At 43.2% G+C, this 19,232-nt stretch overlaps 1 protein-coding gene across 2 annotated transcripts in view; it reads left to right on the top strand.

The window, feature by feature from the left end:
* Positions 1-2,521: 2,521 nt before the first annotated feature.
* Positions 2,522-19,232, top strand: part of PRKCE (protein kinase C epsilon) — a 385,401-nt gene continuing 368,690 nt past the window's right edge. For both annotated transcript variants that reach the window (XM_072989347.2, XM_072989353.2), the window contains exon 1: positions 2,522-3,589. In XM_072989347.2, the coding sequence (XP_072845448.1) occupies positions 3,242-3,589 (348 nt within the window). In that variant the 5' untranslated portion in view covers positions 2,522-3,241. The remainder of the gene's footprint in view (positions 3,590-19,232) is intronic.

The following is a 19,232-nucleotide window of genomic DNA, read 5'->3' as shown; positions in this document are numbered from 1 at the left end:
GGTCATTTACTACACATGTTGCTTGCGGCTTTGTACACAATTGGGCACTTTGTGTGCATTTTGACAAATCTGAGGCCATCCCAAGTCAGCTTTGCAAAATGCATTTTCTTTGCTATCTAAATAATTACAGTATAACCAACCCTGCTGTCTTATCTGGCATGGAAAGCAGTAACTTTAAGGAACACAGCCTTATTTTCCAACCAGGCTTCTTCTACCTAACAAACACCCTGGTTTCTAACAATAAAGAGCAGGGCATCATCTCCTTTGATGAGGACCATCCCACTTGATGTACTCTTGGAAGATAACCTTCTGATCTGGGGTTTAATAAAAAGATGGTGTGATGAGGGCTAGGTGGTACAAACCATTCAGAAATTCCCTGGCTGCCTCATTTCCTACAAACTCAGTCTGTGAAAGGAAGTTTCATTTCTTAAATGTGTTGGGCCTGAAGAAATTTTGGCACTTTCAAAAGCCAGTGGCCTTCTCTCTCTCAGTATTAGTTCCATTTGATGTGTTTCCCTTTGCCATCCAGGGAGATATTACCTACCCCTTGCTGTCTTTCTTGCCTGAACAGCTCAATGAACACATTGGGAGTTCAACTCCGCATTGCACATCAGAGGGAAACAGCCGCCCTGTGTAGCCTTGGGCAATCTGCACAGTGCCAACCCTCAGAAGAAGAAAATGGCAGACCGCTTTTGAATACCTATACCTAAAAACCATGGAAAGGTTCGCCCTGAGTCAGAATTGACTTGACAGTGCATTATTGTTATTTCTATTATTACTATTATTTCTTGCTCCATAGTGGCCTCTGCTGTTTTCCTTTCCACCTTATCCTCACAACACTCCTGCAAGGGAGAGGAGTCTGAAGAAGGACTGACCCAAGCTCTCCCACTGAGTTCCTTGGGTGACTGGGGACTTGAACCTGCCCCATCCAGCTCAGTCTTGCACTGTAAACTCCACCACCATGTTGCACTTAAGCAAACAAAAAACCCAAAGTGTCAAACCTTGAGTGGTGCTTGGGCTGCCTCATACCAAGAGGTCTGAGTTTCTCAATGCAGAGTTTGCCTCCTCACCAACCTTCTCTGAAAATGATAATTAACACCTGCCTGGCTGGTTGCAACCAATTCATCATTTATTGCAAGGGAAGGATTAAAGGTAGTTTCTGGAGATGTCAGACCATATCTTCTTCCTGCCCGCATCTTCCCAGAATTTCTTGGAACAGCCTGGAATTGAAATGACACCCCAGTAAGGGAGGATAAAAGGGCGCCAAGCAGAGGGCAAGGCTGCTAGGTTAGCAGCTACTTTAACAGTGCTCCGTGTTTAGCAGCATGAATAGAAGGGAAGAGATGCAGAGATTTGTGTGCTGTCCAGAGGCCCACTATCCTCTAATTTGCATGGGGTGTGTGCGTGTGTGTGTGTGGAGAGCTGTCTGCATTTAGTCACTTTTGTACCGGCCTATGCCACCCGGGGGGCTCGCCAGCCGCCCGAGGGGCCTCAAGAGGGGGAAAGGCGGGAGAAATGCACTGTTCCGTCCGAGGCGGATACAGGCGTCGGAACAAGCAGGCGCCGGGGTTTAAATCGCCCTCTTCTGACAGACAACGAGGACGGGGGGAGAGAGAGAGAGAGAAAGAGAGAAAAAAAAGGGGGGGTTGGTGACTGGATCCGCCCGATTCTCAAATCCTCGGAAGCGCCAATCCCAGCCCCCCCCCAGCCCTCGTCCCACAATGGCACCGACAGTTAGGGCCACGGCGAGGCAGAGGCAACGTTTTGGGGCGGGGGGGGGGAGAGAGAGAGAGAAGCAGCGGCGGGAAGGCGCGCCGCCCCGCCCGGGGCCAGTCCTTGCGCGGAACTCCCTTCACAAAGTCACGACCCCCAAACTCTCCAGCCCTGGGTGCTTTTCGGCGGGCCGCTGTGGCTCGCCGGTGAGCACTTCCCAGCGCATTGCTCCCCCCACAGGCAAAACTTTCTCTTCACACGCGCGCACACACTCACACATGTACACACATACACACGCACTGACGTCTTTTGCGCATTTCCTGCATTAGGGAGACCGAGCGAGCAAGAGAGAGAGCGAGAGAGAGCGGGAGAGAGCGAGAGGTGGGGTCGGGCTGCCTCCGAGGCCAGGCATCAGGCAAGGGAGCCCAAAGCCCCACCAGTCAGCCCCGGACGCGCGGGGAGGAGGGATCGAGGACGAGCGCTGTTCTCCGGGGCGGAGTGTTCCCAAACACGGACCTTTCTTCTGCTGCTGCTGCTGCTGCTTCTGATTATTATTATTTTCATTATTATTATTATTATTATTATTAAATAACTCTCCCTGCAAGATCCCGGAGCAGTTTCTCCTCATGCATTGGATTCGATCCACTGGATCCTTGGCCTTGGAGGCGGAGAAGGAGGAGAAGGCGGTGACGGCGGCGGCGGCGGCGAGGAAGCGGCTGCAGCAGCCTAGGCGGATGTAAGGCTCCCCGGGCGGTGCGATCTTCTCTCTCCCCCCCCTCCCCACCCCACCTTCCTCCAGCTTTCAATCGGAAGGTTGTGAAGTAGGCAGGGCTGCTCGGTTCGGTGTTTCTGGGTGGGTTCGGCCCCCCCCCTCCCCTCTCTGTCCCTCTTTCCCTCCCTCCCTCTCTCTTTCCCCCCCCCGCCTCCCTCCCTCCCTCTCTCACTCTCCCCTCCTCTGTTGTTGCTGCCGCCGCCGCCGCCGCCAAGACAAGACAGCACTAGCGCGTGCAAGAGCCTCGGATTGCTTTTTGCAGAAGACTGATCCAGGATTATGATCTAAAAAGAGGAGGCGAAGGCAGGAGGTGGCGGGGTGGGGGTGGGGGTGGGAAGGAAAGAAAAGTCGGTTTTCGATTCAGCCTCGGAGGAGCTCTCGGATTGTGCTCGGGATTGGGCTTTGGGTGTCTGCGGGGAGAGACGCATCTCCCCCTCCCCTCCCCTCCTGTGTCCCCTCCTTGTTTTTGTTTTGTTTTTTCCATCCCGCGAGAAAACACACAAGGAACGAAAGCTCTATGAATGCATGTATATGTATGCATGCATGTGTGTCTTCACTGGGTGTCGCAAGAGGAAAGGCGAAATAATCCTATTGCAAAGAGCAACGAAAAGGAGACAGTTCTTCTTAGCTTTTTTCATCGCCCCCCCCCCTTCACTTAAACCTGCCTTCTTATTTATTGGAGAAATCTCCTAGGATCCTTCTTCACTCCAGAGCGTGCTTAATCCCAGGGAACAATACAAGTGAAGCCATCTAACCATGGTGGTTTTTAATGGCATGCTGAAAATCAAAATCTGCGAAGCAGTGAATCTGAAGCCCACCGCTTGGTCACTACGGCATGCCGTGGGTCCCAAGCCACAGACCTTCTTGCTAGACCCATACATTGCTCTCAATGTGGACGATTCCAGGATCGGACAAACCTCGACCAAGCAGAAAACCAACAGCCCCTCCTGGAACGACGAATTTGTCACTGATGTTAGCAATGGCAAGAAGATTGAGATGGCCGTGTTCCATGATGCCCCCATTGGGTACGACGATTTTGTGGCCAACTGTACGATCCAGTTTGAGGACTTGCTGCAGAATGGGAGCCGCCACTTTGAGGACTGGGTGAGTGTCCAGACTGTGTGCGCAACTGTGCGCATCACACAGTCTGGTTTTTAATGGGGCTTTTGAGCATCGCCCTTTGTCTGACAGATGTGACCTCAGCAACATGACAGATCACTGGGATGGAGGGTTGTTGTGGATTCTCATGCAGGTGGCTGAATTGCCCAGCTAGATGACAAGGGATCTGGTTTGTGATCTGCTGTAAATACTAAGTCAAAAGGTCTGAATCTTGACAGTTACCAGTTTTATTTTTATGTCACTCACCCGAGAGACTTGAGTATTCCCAGGTGCACCATTGGCTTGAGTACACAAAAAGGCAACCCGTTAAATTTTCCACTTCCTGCAGCTTGCAAAAACATGTATTACTACTTCTGTTGTTTCTAAAATTGTGCTCACGCTACCTTTTGATTTTAGCAGTAGCCCTTGCCTAGGCCAACATTCTAAATATAGTCAGTCTTTTATTACAGCTGTTTGGTTTTTCTAATTTGCCAGCACAATGAATATATTTCTTTAAATTACCTTCTTGCTTTAAACAACACGTGTTCGCCCAAAATCTGGGCATATCTGTAATAGAACAGTCCTGAATTCTTAAATAGGATCCAAGGGCTTCATTGATTGCTCCTTTCTGTGACCTTCGTGAAGAATAGATTTGGTTTCATGCACTTGAAAAGAATATTGATGCTTAAGATCCCACACTGACCTATACCTGGCATGTCAGGCTGTTTGATGCAACAGGGGTTAGGAGGTGACAGAGTTTAGAGACCACAGTATAGAGTCTCAGACCAAGCAGACCTGAATCAGCATGAAAACTAGCTTTAGGAGAACAGTACTGACAATAAAAAGATAAAGCAATCACTCTTTTTTTCAGATAAGGCTAGCGGGAGAATACTTGAGGCCTCTTGAAATGTTACATTATACCAGGAGTTCTGTGTGGGATAACATCTGGAATGGGACTTGGGTGTGTCAGTTGTTTCTGCCCCACTGCCTCGGACATGGGTGGAGAGCAATGACTGAACAGGGAGATCCAACATGTATCAGACCAAAAGATAAGCTTGTCCACAAGATATTTGCTGCTGCACACTATATGTGGACTTAGGAGTCTGAGTCTTCATCCCAAATGAACTGGAGGTGAAATACAGTTTCAGCAGACCCTAAAATGGGCAGCTGTGGGATTTTTGGTACACAGTGTGATGATGTGAACAGTTTAAGAATAAGGCGAACCTTAAGAGAATAGCTGTGCTGCTTGATATGGTATTAACACCTTAGCAATGACTGTATTTTATGCTTTCAAAATTTTTCTTAGCAATCCTGTGCTGTCCTGAGGCAATTAAAGTGATTTAACTGAGGCTATAGAATAGAAATAAAACCATAATTAACTTTTTAAACTTTACCATTGTGGCATAAAGAAATACTAATCACAAATATATTTGTGATTGGCCAGGAAGCAAATAAGACTATGATTATCCTTGTTGTAATTTCATAGATCTGCATACCTTTTGGCTAGTTCTCCTGTAACTAGCTAAAATATTCTATATTTGCACAACTGCTCAGAATATTCTGAACCCTAGAGATTATCCCACTAATGCAAAAACTGCAATGTGTACAAGTTCTAGCCTCAAGTCATTTCTTCCTGGAGTTATCTCCAATAATTTGGTGGCTTATACCGAAATAAATACGTTCATTGGTGGTTATAGTTTTGGACAGTAAAGATGGGAGCAAAAGGACATTAAAGCTGGGAACAAAGGTGCAAATTTTGCAAGTTTTCAGAGCTCCAGTATATGTGGTGGGGTCATGAAAGTCTGTGGTCCTGCATTTTTATTGTATGTGCGATAAATGGGTCTCTAAATATGTTTCAGCACTTTCTCAAAGAAGCCACAATTTATGTGGCCTGTTTGGTGTGCAAAATAGCTTGTAGACTTTGGTTCTACATAAGCCCTGTGCCAGGTGACTGCTGTTCCCATTTTACAGAGGCAAGAAGAGTCTGAGGGTGCTTCGTGTGAGCCGTTTATTGCGTGATCATATTTCTCATTCATAAAACTTTTCCAAGATGATGAGATCTTTCATTTGTAACCCCTGTGTTTTCCCATTGATTCTCTTTCTCTCTCTCTCTCTGTTATAGAAAAATCCAGCAGGAAGGGAAAGATAGAAGATATGCACAATGTTTTTCAGTTAGTGGTGCTCGGAGCCATCTATCCATATACACATCAGAAATGACAAACATTCATTTTGTGTGTTATAAAAATAACAACAGTCATGACGTGAGCAGAGATGGTGCCACATCAGGGAGCCTTTTCTGTGACATGATATTACTGCATAGCTCCTGGGGTGGATGGTGTCTCCATGTTTGTAGGGGTGGTGCATCTGTTCACAGTTTTCATCTGAACTTCTTAGGGGCTATCCAAGGTGCTGAAGGCAAGATTCAGGACCTTGAGAACTCAGTTGGAGTTCAGAAGAAAATCTGGACAGATTCGGTGTCCCCAAAAAAACATAATCACTACCCCACCTGTACAGGTATCCATGGTTACAGAGCGCATGCATTTAGGAGGCCTTCATGGAGATGGCTTCCTCATGATTCAGAAAGCTGATCATACCAGGTTCTGAATCAGGCAGAAGCACTCAGTGGGTGCAGCCTTATGTGTGAAGGTCTTCCCACTGTCAGTGCTTGCAAAGCTTGGATGCCTCTTAGTGTGGAATTATGTGTGATGTTATATCAAAAGCAAGGCTACTTGGTGTGTCCCCAGCCATGTGCATGGGGTGTGTATTATCACTGTCATAGAATAGAGTTTAGAAAGGTTCTTGATCAGGTGGAGAATATCCTTAATAATGGCAAGTGTTCCGAGTGTTCGGAAATCACTCTCCGTGATAGAGGGCAACTGGAAATTGCAAGCACGCTCGTACCTCATAGATTTGATCCCACACACTGGCATGACCAGCTAGGGCTAGAGAGGGAGTTGCTGTATATCACATGACGTATATTTTCTTTCCAACTGGCTGTAAGACCTGCCGCCTTTCTGAGTAAAGGTAGACATGCATGGTGTGGTCAAATTGGCTTGAATGCACATGCAGTTTGCCCTGCAACCAAATGTTTCAGCATACTAGAATAGTGGCTTCAACCACATTCACTGTTTTCAGCCTTGTAGAAGATAATGGATCCACTCTATTCAGGGGTGTTGGTTTGTTGATGGTCAAAAGATACAGTATTTCTAGCTGTCAGGCACAGGTCTTTACCAATGGTGTTACCAGTGCTTATAAAGTTTACTTTTTTGGACTCCAGGTCCCAGAAGCCAACATATTGGTTAGGGGATTCAAGGAATGGTTCTCCAAAAAAAGTAAGTTCTGCAAGCTCTTCTTGTTATGAGAAAGCAATTCATTCTCAGCTGGAGTTTTCAGGGATCAAACCTGCGAGTTGCTGATTGCAGAGCCTTTGTTTTGCTATTGACTGTAAGCCTTCCTCCAGACTTGTAGTGATGCTGTTTTTGTTTCCTTCTGGCATAGGTAGCTCTCAGTCAGAGACCAGAATTCTTGTAAAGCACCATCTCTCCAAAATCCCCTGGAAAAAAGCAATCCCACAGCCGAGGCATCCTACATGCAGGAGTCCAAGTTCCCAACAGCAAGAATGTAGACATTCGTACCATGATTGTTTAATGATGGATTTATTACACAGACTTAAGGAATATCTACACATTGGTTTTAATGATACGGCAGAGCTGAAAGAACAGATTGCCTGGCTTTGGTATACTTCTGTGTCATGCTATCTTCTCCTGTGAAACATTGAGAAAGTGATAGAAGGCACCAAATGCAGTTACAATTCAGTTTTAAGTTTTCTGCAACATGACTCACAGCTCTATAGGCCAAGAGTGCAGCCCAAATACAACATAGTTATAGAAAACCTACCAGTAGAAGAGTGAATTCCATTAGTGCTGAGAACATCTGATTGTCAGAGCAGGTGTTTCTCTGTTCCAAAAGCTTCCCAATTATCTTGCTTTATTTTTATGATTGTTTATCATGAGGTACGTTTTGCTTCATTTGAAAGTATGAGCATCCAGTTGCAAAGATTTGCTTGAATCACATTTCTAGAACGCTAAGGGCCTCTAACAACAGGCTACCCATAAAGTATAGTTTTCCCATTAGTTGAAAGGATATTGACTGTGGAAGCTAAAAGCAAAGGAAGGAGTAATATTTTGGAGTAAAGAATGAGCTCTGCTTTTGGAGCAGAATTCATGAACATCCAGAAAAATGGTCTGAAACACATCTTGGTGGGGGGAATTTTTGGATTGCAGCGCTCACACCTCCTGAACCACCTTGGTCATCAGTCAGCCAGGCTAGTGTTTTTTAAGGAGGTGTAGTTCAAAAAAAAAAGTGACTTTCCAAGCTCTGTTCTGAAGGCCTGTGATGTATCTACCACACTAAACTATTCATTTGCCTGGATGTCAGGTTGCCATGGGAAATCATAATTTCCATGCTGGCAGGAAAGTGGAATATAAATATAATAAGAGCTTTTGCATGCAGTGTGTAGAAGCCACCCCACTGCTAAGTGGACATTGAACAAGAAACTGTAACCAAATCCACTTCCCTGACAAATTTAATTGTATTATATATGAGTTTATCATGTTGGGACATTTTAGCTTTCTTTGTGCCCTCTAGAAAAAGAAAAAGAAAGAGGTGCATGCATAAGGTGTAAAGTGTCCTTCAACAAATGTTGACTGATACTGTGTTTTACTCCAGAAACGGAAAACAAAATACATTTATAGAGAATTTTAAAAGGAAGAAGTCATAAGGTGAGCATTGGTAAAATTCCTTTTGCTATGCAGTAGAAGTACAGGGACTCACAGAAGAGAATAGCTGAAAGTTCCCTAGATAGCTCAACCCTTTCTCGTTAACTGACACTTAACAGTCAGTCTCAATAGCTCACGGTGAGACATTTGTAGGAGAAAGAATAACAACATTTTGTTACTTACAATTGTGAATAGATCAGCAGCAAACTAACAAACACTGATAACAATGCTTTCCAACGGGAATGAGACAGAAACAGCACAGAGCGAGAGGCAGGACTTTGAATTCAGAGGCAGGATGAAATGATTGGTTGGTGCTGGATAGATTCATGGTCAAGCTAGCCCAGAAAGGTCCCACCTAGTCAAACAAACTGCAGGTGCATACGAGGTTGCAAAAACTCCCAGCACAGAATTCACCTTTGCTTCATTAACAAGGGTGGAGGCAGTAGGAGAGTAATATACAGTTTCCCAAGCACAACAATACAAATCATTTATCTCTATTAATGCAGTTGCCTACTGAGATCCTTAGCACTGTTGCTGTTCTCAACCCTTTGTCTGATCTATAACTGAAATGAGTTATTTTTTCCTTTTTTTCTGAGTGGCTTCCTGAGTCCTCAATAGTAATACAAATAAATACATTAGGATTTGGGGGAAAAACCATTCCTGGCCTGTTTATTCAGTGTCTGACAAACATGGAATTAAGTCAGTTAAAAAAAAAGTCTAAAAGTTTTAAAGCATTCTTTAAAAATACATAAAATCACGAATATTAATAGTTACATGATGATTTTAGGATATGCTAGTGTCACAGAAGCATCTTGCTATGTCTCTGAGCCACAGGTTTCCCCTGTAGCTTTCCATGGCACACAATCTTGTTGGTGGACTTTAATTATGTTCATACGTGGTTGCTGTGGTCAGTTCAACACCTGGTGGCCGATCTTTGGGTGACGTGTCTCTCTGTACTTCTGTATCCCAGCATAGCTGCTTCTCTGGTGTCAGAGGCTTCAAGAGCTTGGGGGTCACTTCTACAGAAATTGTCCACAGAAACCTATGTTTAATTAAATTCCAAATAAAATCCATGTATAGACTAGATAGCCTGAGTCAGGTTACATATACTATTATACATACATTAACTGATATGCACAAGACCAGTTGCAACAATACATATAAATTTGAAAATATATAATGTGAAGCTTCCTGCCATACATCCTTTTATGAGATTATTACAAGTCACAAAGATCAAATGTCTAGAATTTTAGACCCGTTTCCTTTCAAGACGTCATGCCTATTAATATACTCTCAGAGATTGTTTTGTCCTTTGTCATTTGTTAGTGTTTGTTTTCATTTCTTTTTCTTTGTAACCACTATTTTTATAATTATATTTATGGGGAAGGGCCATAGATCTCTGAAAGAGCTCATGCTTTTCGGGTGATATCTCTAGCTTCAAATTCCAGCATTTTTTATCTGAAACCAGTGTACGCCATAGAAACTAGACCTGTTCCAGGTTAGAAAGTACTGGGTGTAACCAATGGCCCAACTCAGTGTGAGGCTGCTTCCGACTCAATGTAAGGCTGAGTTCATGCCAAGAAATTTATATATATTTACTGCTACATATATAATACATAATAACATTGCATATTTCCTCCTGTATGATTTTGCCAATGTCTTCCACTCCCAACGTTATAGTTAAAGGAAGCATTAGAGAATCGTTTTAACCAATACTTGTATTTAGCATGATGAATCTCTGAGGTGCTGATTTGTTATTGTTGCGGTTTCCTCTGAAGACCCTATCCTCTCAGACCTTCAGGAGGATCTCGCTCTTCTTTCTTCTTCTCTGCCACCAGATATTACTGCTGTAATATCAATTGAGTGTGGAGACACGTGTGCTGACAAAGCTTAAATCCTTTATTTAATCAGGGATGGCAATAATATATATTAATAGGATAAATCACAGGCTGCCAATCACTTATATATGTAACAGATAGGATGTAACTTCAAAATTCTTTTAACACCCTACTTCCATCTATGTTCTTACAAATCTCTAACTCACTCTTCGATCACTTTTAAGCTACACACAGTCTCTCTCTCCCTCAGACTCCATCCACCAGTCTTTATATCCAGTTCCCTCCCCCCTTGGCTCCGCCTTCTGTTCACTCATTAGCTCCTGCTTCAATGTTCTGCAGTGACAGGCAGGTGAGGACAGGGCTGTTCGCTACAGTTATCATTTGCACATCTACAAGAATACTGTTACACACCGCCTCCAAAACTGCATTTTTAAATTAGCTATAGCTCAACACATTGATAATGTATTAGTTAGTTGATTACATTCTGCAGAAAAGTGGAGATTAATTATCCATGGTGCATTTACAAGCAAATGCCATCCTCCCTTTGCAACTACCAGTGCTAAGCAGAGACAAAAATTATGGTTTGTGTTCCGCAGAAATGGTTAGTGAATGGCATTTGGTTGAAGGCCATGCATTTATAGCCTCACTGCACTGTTTTTGACAGCCCTAGTGTAAGGTGTTTATCTTACGTTGTTATAGTTATAGTTCATCATGGGGATGTTGACATATGCTTGAAGATGCTAGTTATCCACCTGTTTACACCTAGGATCCTTTTCATCCTAACCTGCCATATGAGACCCCACTGTTAATTTTTTAAAGTATATATTTCTGCCTTCTTGCTTTGCAGTAGTGTGACAGAAAGTTGGGTGGATGGCTCTCTTTAGCAAGATGCTGTTTTAAATATAGCCCTTATCCACATTATGTGCACTCTGCCTGCCTGATAATTACTCAAAGGTAGGTGCTTAAACTACGCACTTGTTGAGAAAAGTCTCTTGTACTTCAGCATTCTGCACTTACATACCAATAAGCCAACATACCTCAAGCAAGCTAGTGTGTGTGTATTTGTATGAATAATACAAATTTAATAAAACTTGCATGGAAGTGGCTAATGCCCTTTTACAAGGAATCACAAACAATTTTTAATCAGTGGTGGTAGTGTCACTGACATACGCATGACCCTCCACATTTATATGGAAAGGGCATTGCTTTTCCACTGAAGAACAATGATTATAAAAATAACATATTTTTTTTCCTTCTGTAGGAAGATGCTAGATATTTTTCTCTTGTATTATGACTGTGATGGAGACGGATTCCATGGTTACAGAGCAAGCTCTTGCAGTGATACACAAGTACGGTGCTAGGAATCATGGTAGCAACCGTTGTATTTATAGGACACGCAGACACAAAGCAATTTTTCCCGTTAGACAATGGGATATTTATTGGCCCACCAAATTGTCCACTTCTTTATTGATTACACTGCTTAGTTCATATTTCTACTTCACAGAATGTTATCAAGAACTGTGTGCTGGTAGGAACGGTTATTCATTTCTGACAACAGTAATCAGAAAGTTGCTTTTGAGAGTGATGAATCTATTTTAGATCTAGCACCAGATTTTCAGATTTTTGTTTGAGTTTCCAGAGTGTTTAATATCAGCTTTAAAAGATTTGATCTTTAGAGAATATCATGACCTGTAGCAGGAAAGCAACATGGCTGCCTCTAGGTGTTGATGGACTGCAGCTCCGGGGATTCCTCACAACTGTCCCTGTTGACTAGGACTGATGGGGCTTTAAGTCCATCAATATCTGCAGGGTCCATCCATAACCTATAGTATTGCTGGGAAATCTATCAGTCTCAATAGGGGAAAAATTGCTAAAGGCTTTCAGACCACAGACCCCCACCACCTGCCTCTCAAACTAGCGTCACAAAAGTGACTGAAAATATAAAGCCTACAGTGCAGACAGATAGTAAGGGGTCTTAAATATCACTGACTTCCATGTAATGTAGACTGACCCTAACAAGGTTGACAGTTGCAACCACTGGAGAAAAAAAATAAGTTGAATCAACACAGCATGGGGCAGCTGGGATGAAATAACACTGAACAAATATGGTTATCGTAGGTGTTGAGTTCATTATGTCACCCTGATTTAGGTGTATCAAAGGATGCATAACTTAGATCTAGAATGCACCACCAGAAGCACTGCTCAGAAGTCACTTTTCAGACAACAACTCCCAGAATTCTCCAGCCAGTGGCCTCTGGGAATTGTAGTTACAAGTTTTCTGGCTTCTGAAAACTTGCCACTTCTATCTCTGAATCTATAAGGAATTGCAACATAATTTAGGGAGTGGGTGGGATGCATAATGTTCAATTTTTCATAACTAAGTCACCAAAGCTCACCTCAACATGTCTGGATTCGGGAAGAAATGGGAAAGAGTTCTGGATTTAGCAGGTAGCACTCCAGATTGATTTCAGATACAGGTTGTCCACAGGGTCCATGATTATCATGAATGAAAAACATCTGCAACGAAAGATGGTGATTGGCCTGGAAGCAAGGTTTTCAGATGAAGAAGACTGGAAGAGTTAGGTAAAATAGGGGCAGGAGTCTTTAATTTTGCCCCCGGTGGGGTTGGAAGGAGTCCAGCTCCCTACAAGAATGGCCAAAACGTAAGAGATATTACCAGGTGTCATGATATAGGCCAGAATTCCACTGCTAGTTTTCACCACGGTAGACAACCTGTTCATTCACCTTCAAGAGCCACACTAGATCCTTCTCCCCCATCCAATTTTTTTGCCCTCAGAAAACAGCTTCTCTTTTTCTTTTAACCAAAATGCCCCTGTGACTGTTAGCGCCCAAATATTTCTAAGGGGAGCCAAGGGTGCTGGGCAGTCCTCACTACAAGGCAAAATGGTCGACCACAACCTATGGTAGGAACAAAGGAACTTTTGAGCTCCCCCCCCCAAATATATATATATACATACATACAGTGGTGCCTCGCTTAGCAATGTTAATTGGTTCCAAAAAAACATAGCTATGGGAAAACATCGCTAAGCGAAACACCATTTCCCATAGGAATGCATTGAAAACCGGATAATGCATTCCAATGGGAATGGATTACTGTCCTTAAGCGAAAATCGCCATAGGAAACATCGCTAAGCGAAATGCGGTTCCCCCATTGGAATGCATTGAATAGGTTTCAATGCATTTCAATGGTTTTGACAGGTCCGTTTTTGCTATTTTTAAAGTGTTCTTAAAATGTTCAAAAACTGTTTAAAATGCTTGGAATCGTTAGTGCACCTTGTAAAACTTTTGCAAACTTAATTTGGCTTTGTTCTGAGTCTTTGTTAATTTTTGGTGAATTTTCACCCCATTGGAATGCATTGACAGTTGTCAAACCTACAGTTCAATGCATTTCAATGGGGGGGGGAATTCACCAAATATTAACAAAGACTCAGAACAAAGCCAAATTAAGTTTGCAAAGGTTTTACAAGGTGCACTAATGATTCCAAGCATTTTAAACAGTTTTTGAACATTTTAAGACACTTTTAAAATAGCAAAAACAGACATCGCTAAGCGAAACAGGGGGACCCAAACTGTCATCGCTATGCAAGGCATCGTCCCGAACATCGCTATGCAAAATTTCCCCATTGGAAACATCGCTAAACGGAGCGCAAGATCGCTCCTAAAACCTCATCGCTAAGCAAATACATCATTAAACGAGGCAACCACTAAGCGAGGCACCACTGTATATCAAACTTTTCGGAGGTGTTTTCTATGGTGGCAGATTTCAGTGGTGTTGGTGGTCACATTTAGGTCTTTGTGGGCTGCATGCAAGTCACAGGCTGTGTGTTACTCCCACCACCCCGATTATATTGTAACGTGGTGCTAGTCCTTTAATTACAGTACCTTCTTACTCATGATCTAGCATGGCCAGAGGGAAATAACCAGGCAAGTAAAACTAGGCAGTCATTTCTGAATCACACACAGAAGGTGAGAGCGCAGGGCTCTAAAAACTGGCACCTGATCCTCTCCTGGGTCATCATGGGCTGTATATGCTCTGATCCCATCATTGTGTAAGCATCCTTCAGTCTCGAGAGACTATGGTATCGTGCTCTGTATGGCAGACTTGGAACAGCGTCTAGTGTGCCTGAGAAGGCCAATTCGAGAGTGACAATTCCTTCCACACTGAAGACAAATCCAGTCTGTCACCTGTCCAGCTCCCTGATTTTGCTGGTTTTGGGACTGCCTCTTTGCCTCGGCCTGCTGGACAAGGGTCTCTTCAAAATGCAAGAGGCCAGGATGCACCGCCTGCCCCCGGGCTGAACGGTCAGATGTCAAGGTTTCCCATCTGTTAAGGTCCATTCCTAAGGCCTTCAGATCCTGCTTGCAGATATCCTTGTATCGCAGCTGTGGTCTCCCTCTGGGGCGCTTTCCCTGCACTAATTCTCCATACAGCAGATCTTTTGGAATCCAACCAACAGCCATTCTCATGATCCCATCTCAGCTATGACATATGGTATGGTATGATCTATGTTGGTTCATTCCTAGTGGGGAGGGAACAGCTGCTACAAGTGGCTTGTTTGAATTCAAGAGAGATATTACAGGTTTTTATAGTACACTCCTCTGGCTTTGGAGAAAGAATGCAATAAAGCCACACTTAAGCATGATATACTAGCCTTGAACCCTGCATTCTTGTTTTTAAAAAGGCGTCTTCTAAACTCAGAATTTGTGTGTGCGTGCGTGCGCGCATGCGCGCATGCGCGCATGCGTGTGTGTGCGGGGGGGGCAGACAAGAGGATGTTGTCCAGGATTTGTTTGACAAGCATGTGATTCCCTCCTCCCAATTCTTTTCTCTGCTTCTTTTCCACATTCTTGTTGGCTCCGAAGAACTATCACTGAGCTACTATGCTTTTGAATGGGCCTGTTTTTCTCTGCCAGATGTATTGAGTGATAGGAAGGGCATTGCTTAATCACATTTTACTGCAGTGAAGATGTACCTGTGGCTTCACACAAGTAGCAATGCTATCACTGCATGAACAGAGACACGTCATGTCGTAAGCTGTCAGTTAAGTCCGGAAACAAATCTGTGCACTCCGTGACTTCTTGTGCTGCTAGAAGGGGGTGCTAGCAAATATTTCACCACCTCCCCTTAATCCTTTCTGAAACCCTTTCTCTCCCCCCCCCCCAATTCATTTCCTTTGCAAGTATTTTATTTTTAAGTGATTAGATCCAGTTACCCTTTTTCTATTAGCCTATTGGATGATAACACAGATGCCCTGCAAAAGCAAAGTGACAAACATGTTGTGGTAGTTTATGGCTGTTCATCTTTTTAAATAGATCCAAATTAGGGTTAGTGCAGGTTCTATGAAAGAATGGAACAAAAGTGCTTTATTTCAGGTCCGGCCCTACTACTGGGCAAAATGAGGTAACTGTATCAGGTTTAAAATATTGTGAGACATTTGTGACAGCTTTCCCAACCATTCTTCCCAGACTCATTTGCCATTCCTTTCTGTTGAAGGACAAGCACTTGCATGCTATAGGCATCTCCTGATCCCCTAAGCAGGTCTGCTGGCCTCAGATAGAGTGGGAGCAAGCTAATCCATATCTGTTACTGAAATTTGCTTCAGTTGGCAGTCCAATCGCTACGTGAAACGGAAAATGCAGCACTATTTAGTCTTTGTCTTGCTAGGACTGTTTCGGGTTCTTGTTTTGTTTTGTTTTGTTTTGGGTTTTTTTTTTTGCTGGGCCTTCTCTATGGTTTTAACGAGCAAATTGAAGTAATCCTTCATTCCATCATGATGTCAGTTACCACTAGGCAAGCTTCAGGAAAATGATCTTTGTCCATTCTTATGTGGACTGTGATGCCCAGCATACATTGCAGACCAAATTTGCACAGAGTACTGGATTTTGTGCATCACCAAACACTGCTACACAGTTGTAAGCAGAATCCCTGTATCACTGTATGTAAATATATACATTAGGCATCCTTCAGTTTTGAGAGACTATGGTAATATGCTCTGAATGGAGGACTTGGAACAGCGTCTTGTATGGTTGAGAAGGCCAATTTGAGAGTGACAATCCCTTCCACACTGAAGACAAATCCAGTCTGTCCCCTGTCCAGCTCCCTGATTTTGCTGGTTTTGGAACTGCCTCTTTGCCTCGGCCTGCTGGACAAGGGTCTCTTCAAAATGCGAGAGGCCATGATGCACCGCCTGCCCCCGGGCTGAACGCTCAGATGTCAAAGTTTCCCAAAATATGTACAGATTTTGAAACAAAATGAGTAGATGAATGCATTTTTGAATAGTAGTTTTGTACTGTTTCAAAATTCAAATGCAGCTTAATGTGGAAGTACAACAGAAGAGAGTTACCTGTACCGATAAATGGTGTGGTGCATTTATGTATTTAATTAAAATATTTATACCCCACCCTTCTTCTCAAGAAGACCCAAAGTGGTGTAGAATATTAAACAATATTAAAAGTTACAAAAGAAATTATTATATTCTAAAACAGCTAAACAGACATTAAATTTAAAAAGTAGTAAAAACCAGTTGAAAACCATTGTAACTTTGCATTAAAAACCCCCAGGACCCCTGTTTTTAAGAACTCCCTCAACGAAAGCCAGTTACTGAGGAAACGCCTTCCTGAAGAGAAAGGGGTTTATCTGGGGGGGGGCAGCAAAGAGGGGGGGCTGCCTGGCCTCTTGTGGGAGGGAGTTCCACAGCATGGGAGCAGTGACAGAAAAGGCCCTCTCCGATGTCCTCAACAGATGCACCTGTGGTACGTCTTGATTCTGGACTTCCTGTGTGTCAGGAACACCCCCTCATTATATGGTAAGGCACATTACTTTGTTTGCATCAAAGTACAGTAAGCCAGGAATGCTGTGTTGGAGACCCATCCTGGTACTGTGGACCCTTGACTTACAAACGGCTTGACTTACAGACTTTTTGAGTTACAGACTTCTCTGGCCGCAAAATTTAGGTTTGACTTGCAGCCTGAGAATTGACTTACAGACCAGAAAAAAACCAAAATGGAACAAAAACGGCCTGTTACGGGATTAATCGGTTTTCAATGCACTGTAGGTCAATGGAGGCTTGACCTACAGACTTTTTGACTTGAGAACCGCCTTCCAATACGGATTAAGTTCTCAAGTCAAGACCCCACTGTAGTCCCAGCCCCTTCCTGATCATGTTCCATCCAGACTCCACTGTATAGCATTGATGCTTCAGTGGAATGAAGAGCCTCCTGAAGAGACAGACAGTAAGTGATATAATTCTCACATATATAAAAGTTCCAGTGCTAATTTTGTTTGTAGGACTACAGCTTTGGAAGGAGAAAGTGAGAACAAAAAAACAAAAACAAAAAATAGAATTGAAGGAGGTGTGCCTTACTTTATTTTGCATTTCATCACTCCAAACTGTCCCTCCTCCATGGTTTCCCATTTTCATTCAAGGATTCTAAAACACATGACCTTCACGTTTGTTGTGAAATTCCTGCCTTAGTCTGATTTGCTAATTTTAATATGTTGTAAAGCTTTAGTGAACCAGCTAACATCTACCATGTTTTGTTTTTGCACTTCTTTCACAGGAAGGGGGGGGGTTGTCTGAGTAACACCTCAGGTTGTTTTTTTTTCACAGCAGGCCATGTACCTGAGAAATAATTTTCTCCTTTTTTAAAAGAAGCGTTAACAGGATAATGTGTCAAGTAATAGATCTTTTTCCTGCATTATGATGTTATTGCTTATTTTTTGATCCACATGTCTGTTGTCCAGTGTAGCAGGATATAAATTTTATGAATAAAATAAATGTGTCTTTCTTATGAGCAGACATTGCTAGCATCATGCTGCAGTGTTGCAAACTCTGCTCTCCAACAGTTAAAATTTCAGGTAGTATCAGACATTATAGCTTGCCAAAAACAGAGTATTCCTTAATTGCTGAAAGCACCTGCTTGTGCCACTGGAATTCCCCCCCCCCCACCTTATGTATGTTGCAGATTGTGTTGTGTGACATGAATTAAGAATCCAACTTGCGGCAACTCTGTAGAGTTCAACATGCTCTCTTGTAGGGTTGTGAGCCTTGACCTCATTGGAAGGAAAAGACAGGATATATGTAAGAGATAAATAAATCAGTGGTGAGGTAGGCTGCTATTAGAAGGCCCGTGTATGCCCTGTGAATGTGTGCATGCCCTTTGAATGTTATGCACTATGGGGTGGTATGCAAGCTTAATGAATGAATGAATGCCCCAGTGGCAGCATTCTCTACCCAGAAATGTTTGACTGGTATCTGCTTTACTGTCTTTTCTGCACTTGACAAAGGCTTTTTAAATAGGGAAATCCCAAGGCTTTTAAGATGCAAATTTAATCCTGTTGAATGTTTTTATACTGTTATGGCTCTGGGTTTATTGTGTTTTATTAAGCTACATGTTAATTGTTTTATTAGGTTCCACTTGTTCTGTGTGGTATTCCTCTGCGTTGTCCGGCTTCTTGGCCCTTGATATATTCCCTGAATCGAACTCTTTGTTGAGAATGGTGCAGTATTCTGGCTCTCTGTTTGAACAGAGGGCAAAAAAAAAAGGGGGGGGGAGGAATAAATGAGAAAGAATATGAAATTCCTTTGTTTGTGGAATACAGCAATACCTCTTGTAAAGGATATTGCTGCGGCAACCGGAGACTGCTGTTCTTTGTGCTGATTTAATTGTGCAGGTTGCTTGAGGACCTGCCCCTGCTTTTCAGCTTTTCCACCTTGCCTCGCCTCCTGTGATAACTCACTATAGCTGACACAAACACAGGAGTCAGCTGGAAGCAGAGGACACAGAATTAAATCATAATCATTTTAGTGCAGGTCAGCCAGTGCGTTAACCTCCTCCTTATGGTCAGCATGCCCTATTGGTAACAAACTTGTAAAGAGTACGTCCTTTCTGTTCTGATGATTCCGTTCTTGGCTTCTGCATGCAGGATGACCTGCAACATGAAATCATCTTGTTGAGAAAGGAACCCTTTGCTTTTCTCTACTGTATTCCAAATGAGATCCTAACTGGCAT

Source organism: Pogona vitticeps, chromosome 1 (genome assembly GCF_051106095.1).
Source record: "Pogona vitticeps strain Pit_001003342236 chromosome 1, PviZW2.1, whole genome shotgun sequence".
Taxonomy (NCBI): domain Eukaryota; kingdom Metazoa; phylum Chordata; class Lepidosauria; order Squamata; family Agamidae; genus Pogona; species Pogona vitticeps.
The sequence above is the reverse complement of the archived record's forward strand: the minus strand, read 5'-3'. Positions and strand labels throughout refer to the sequence as shown.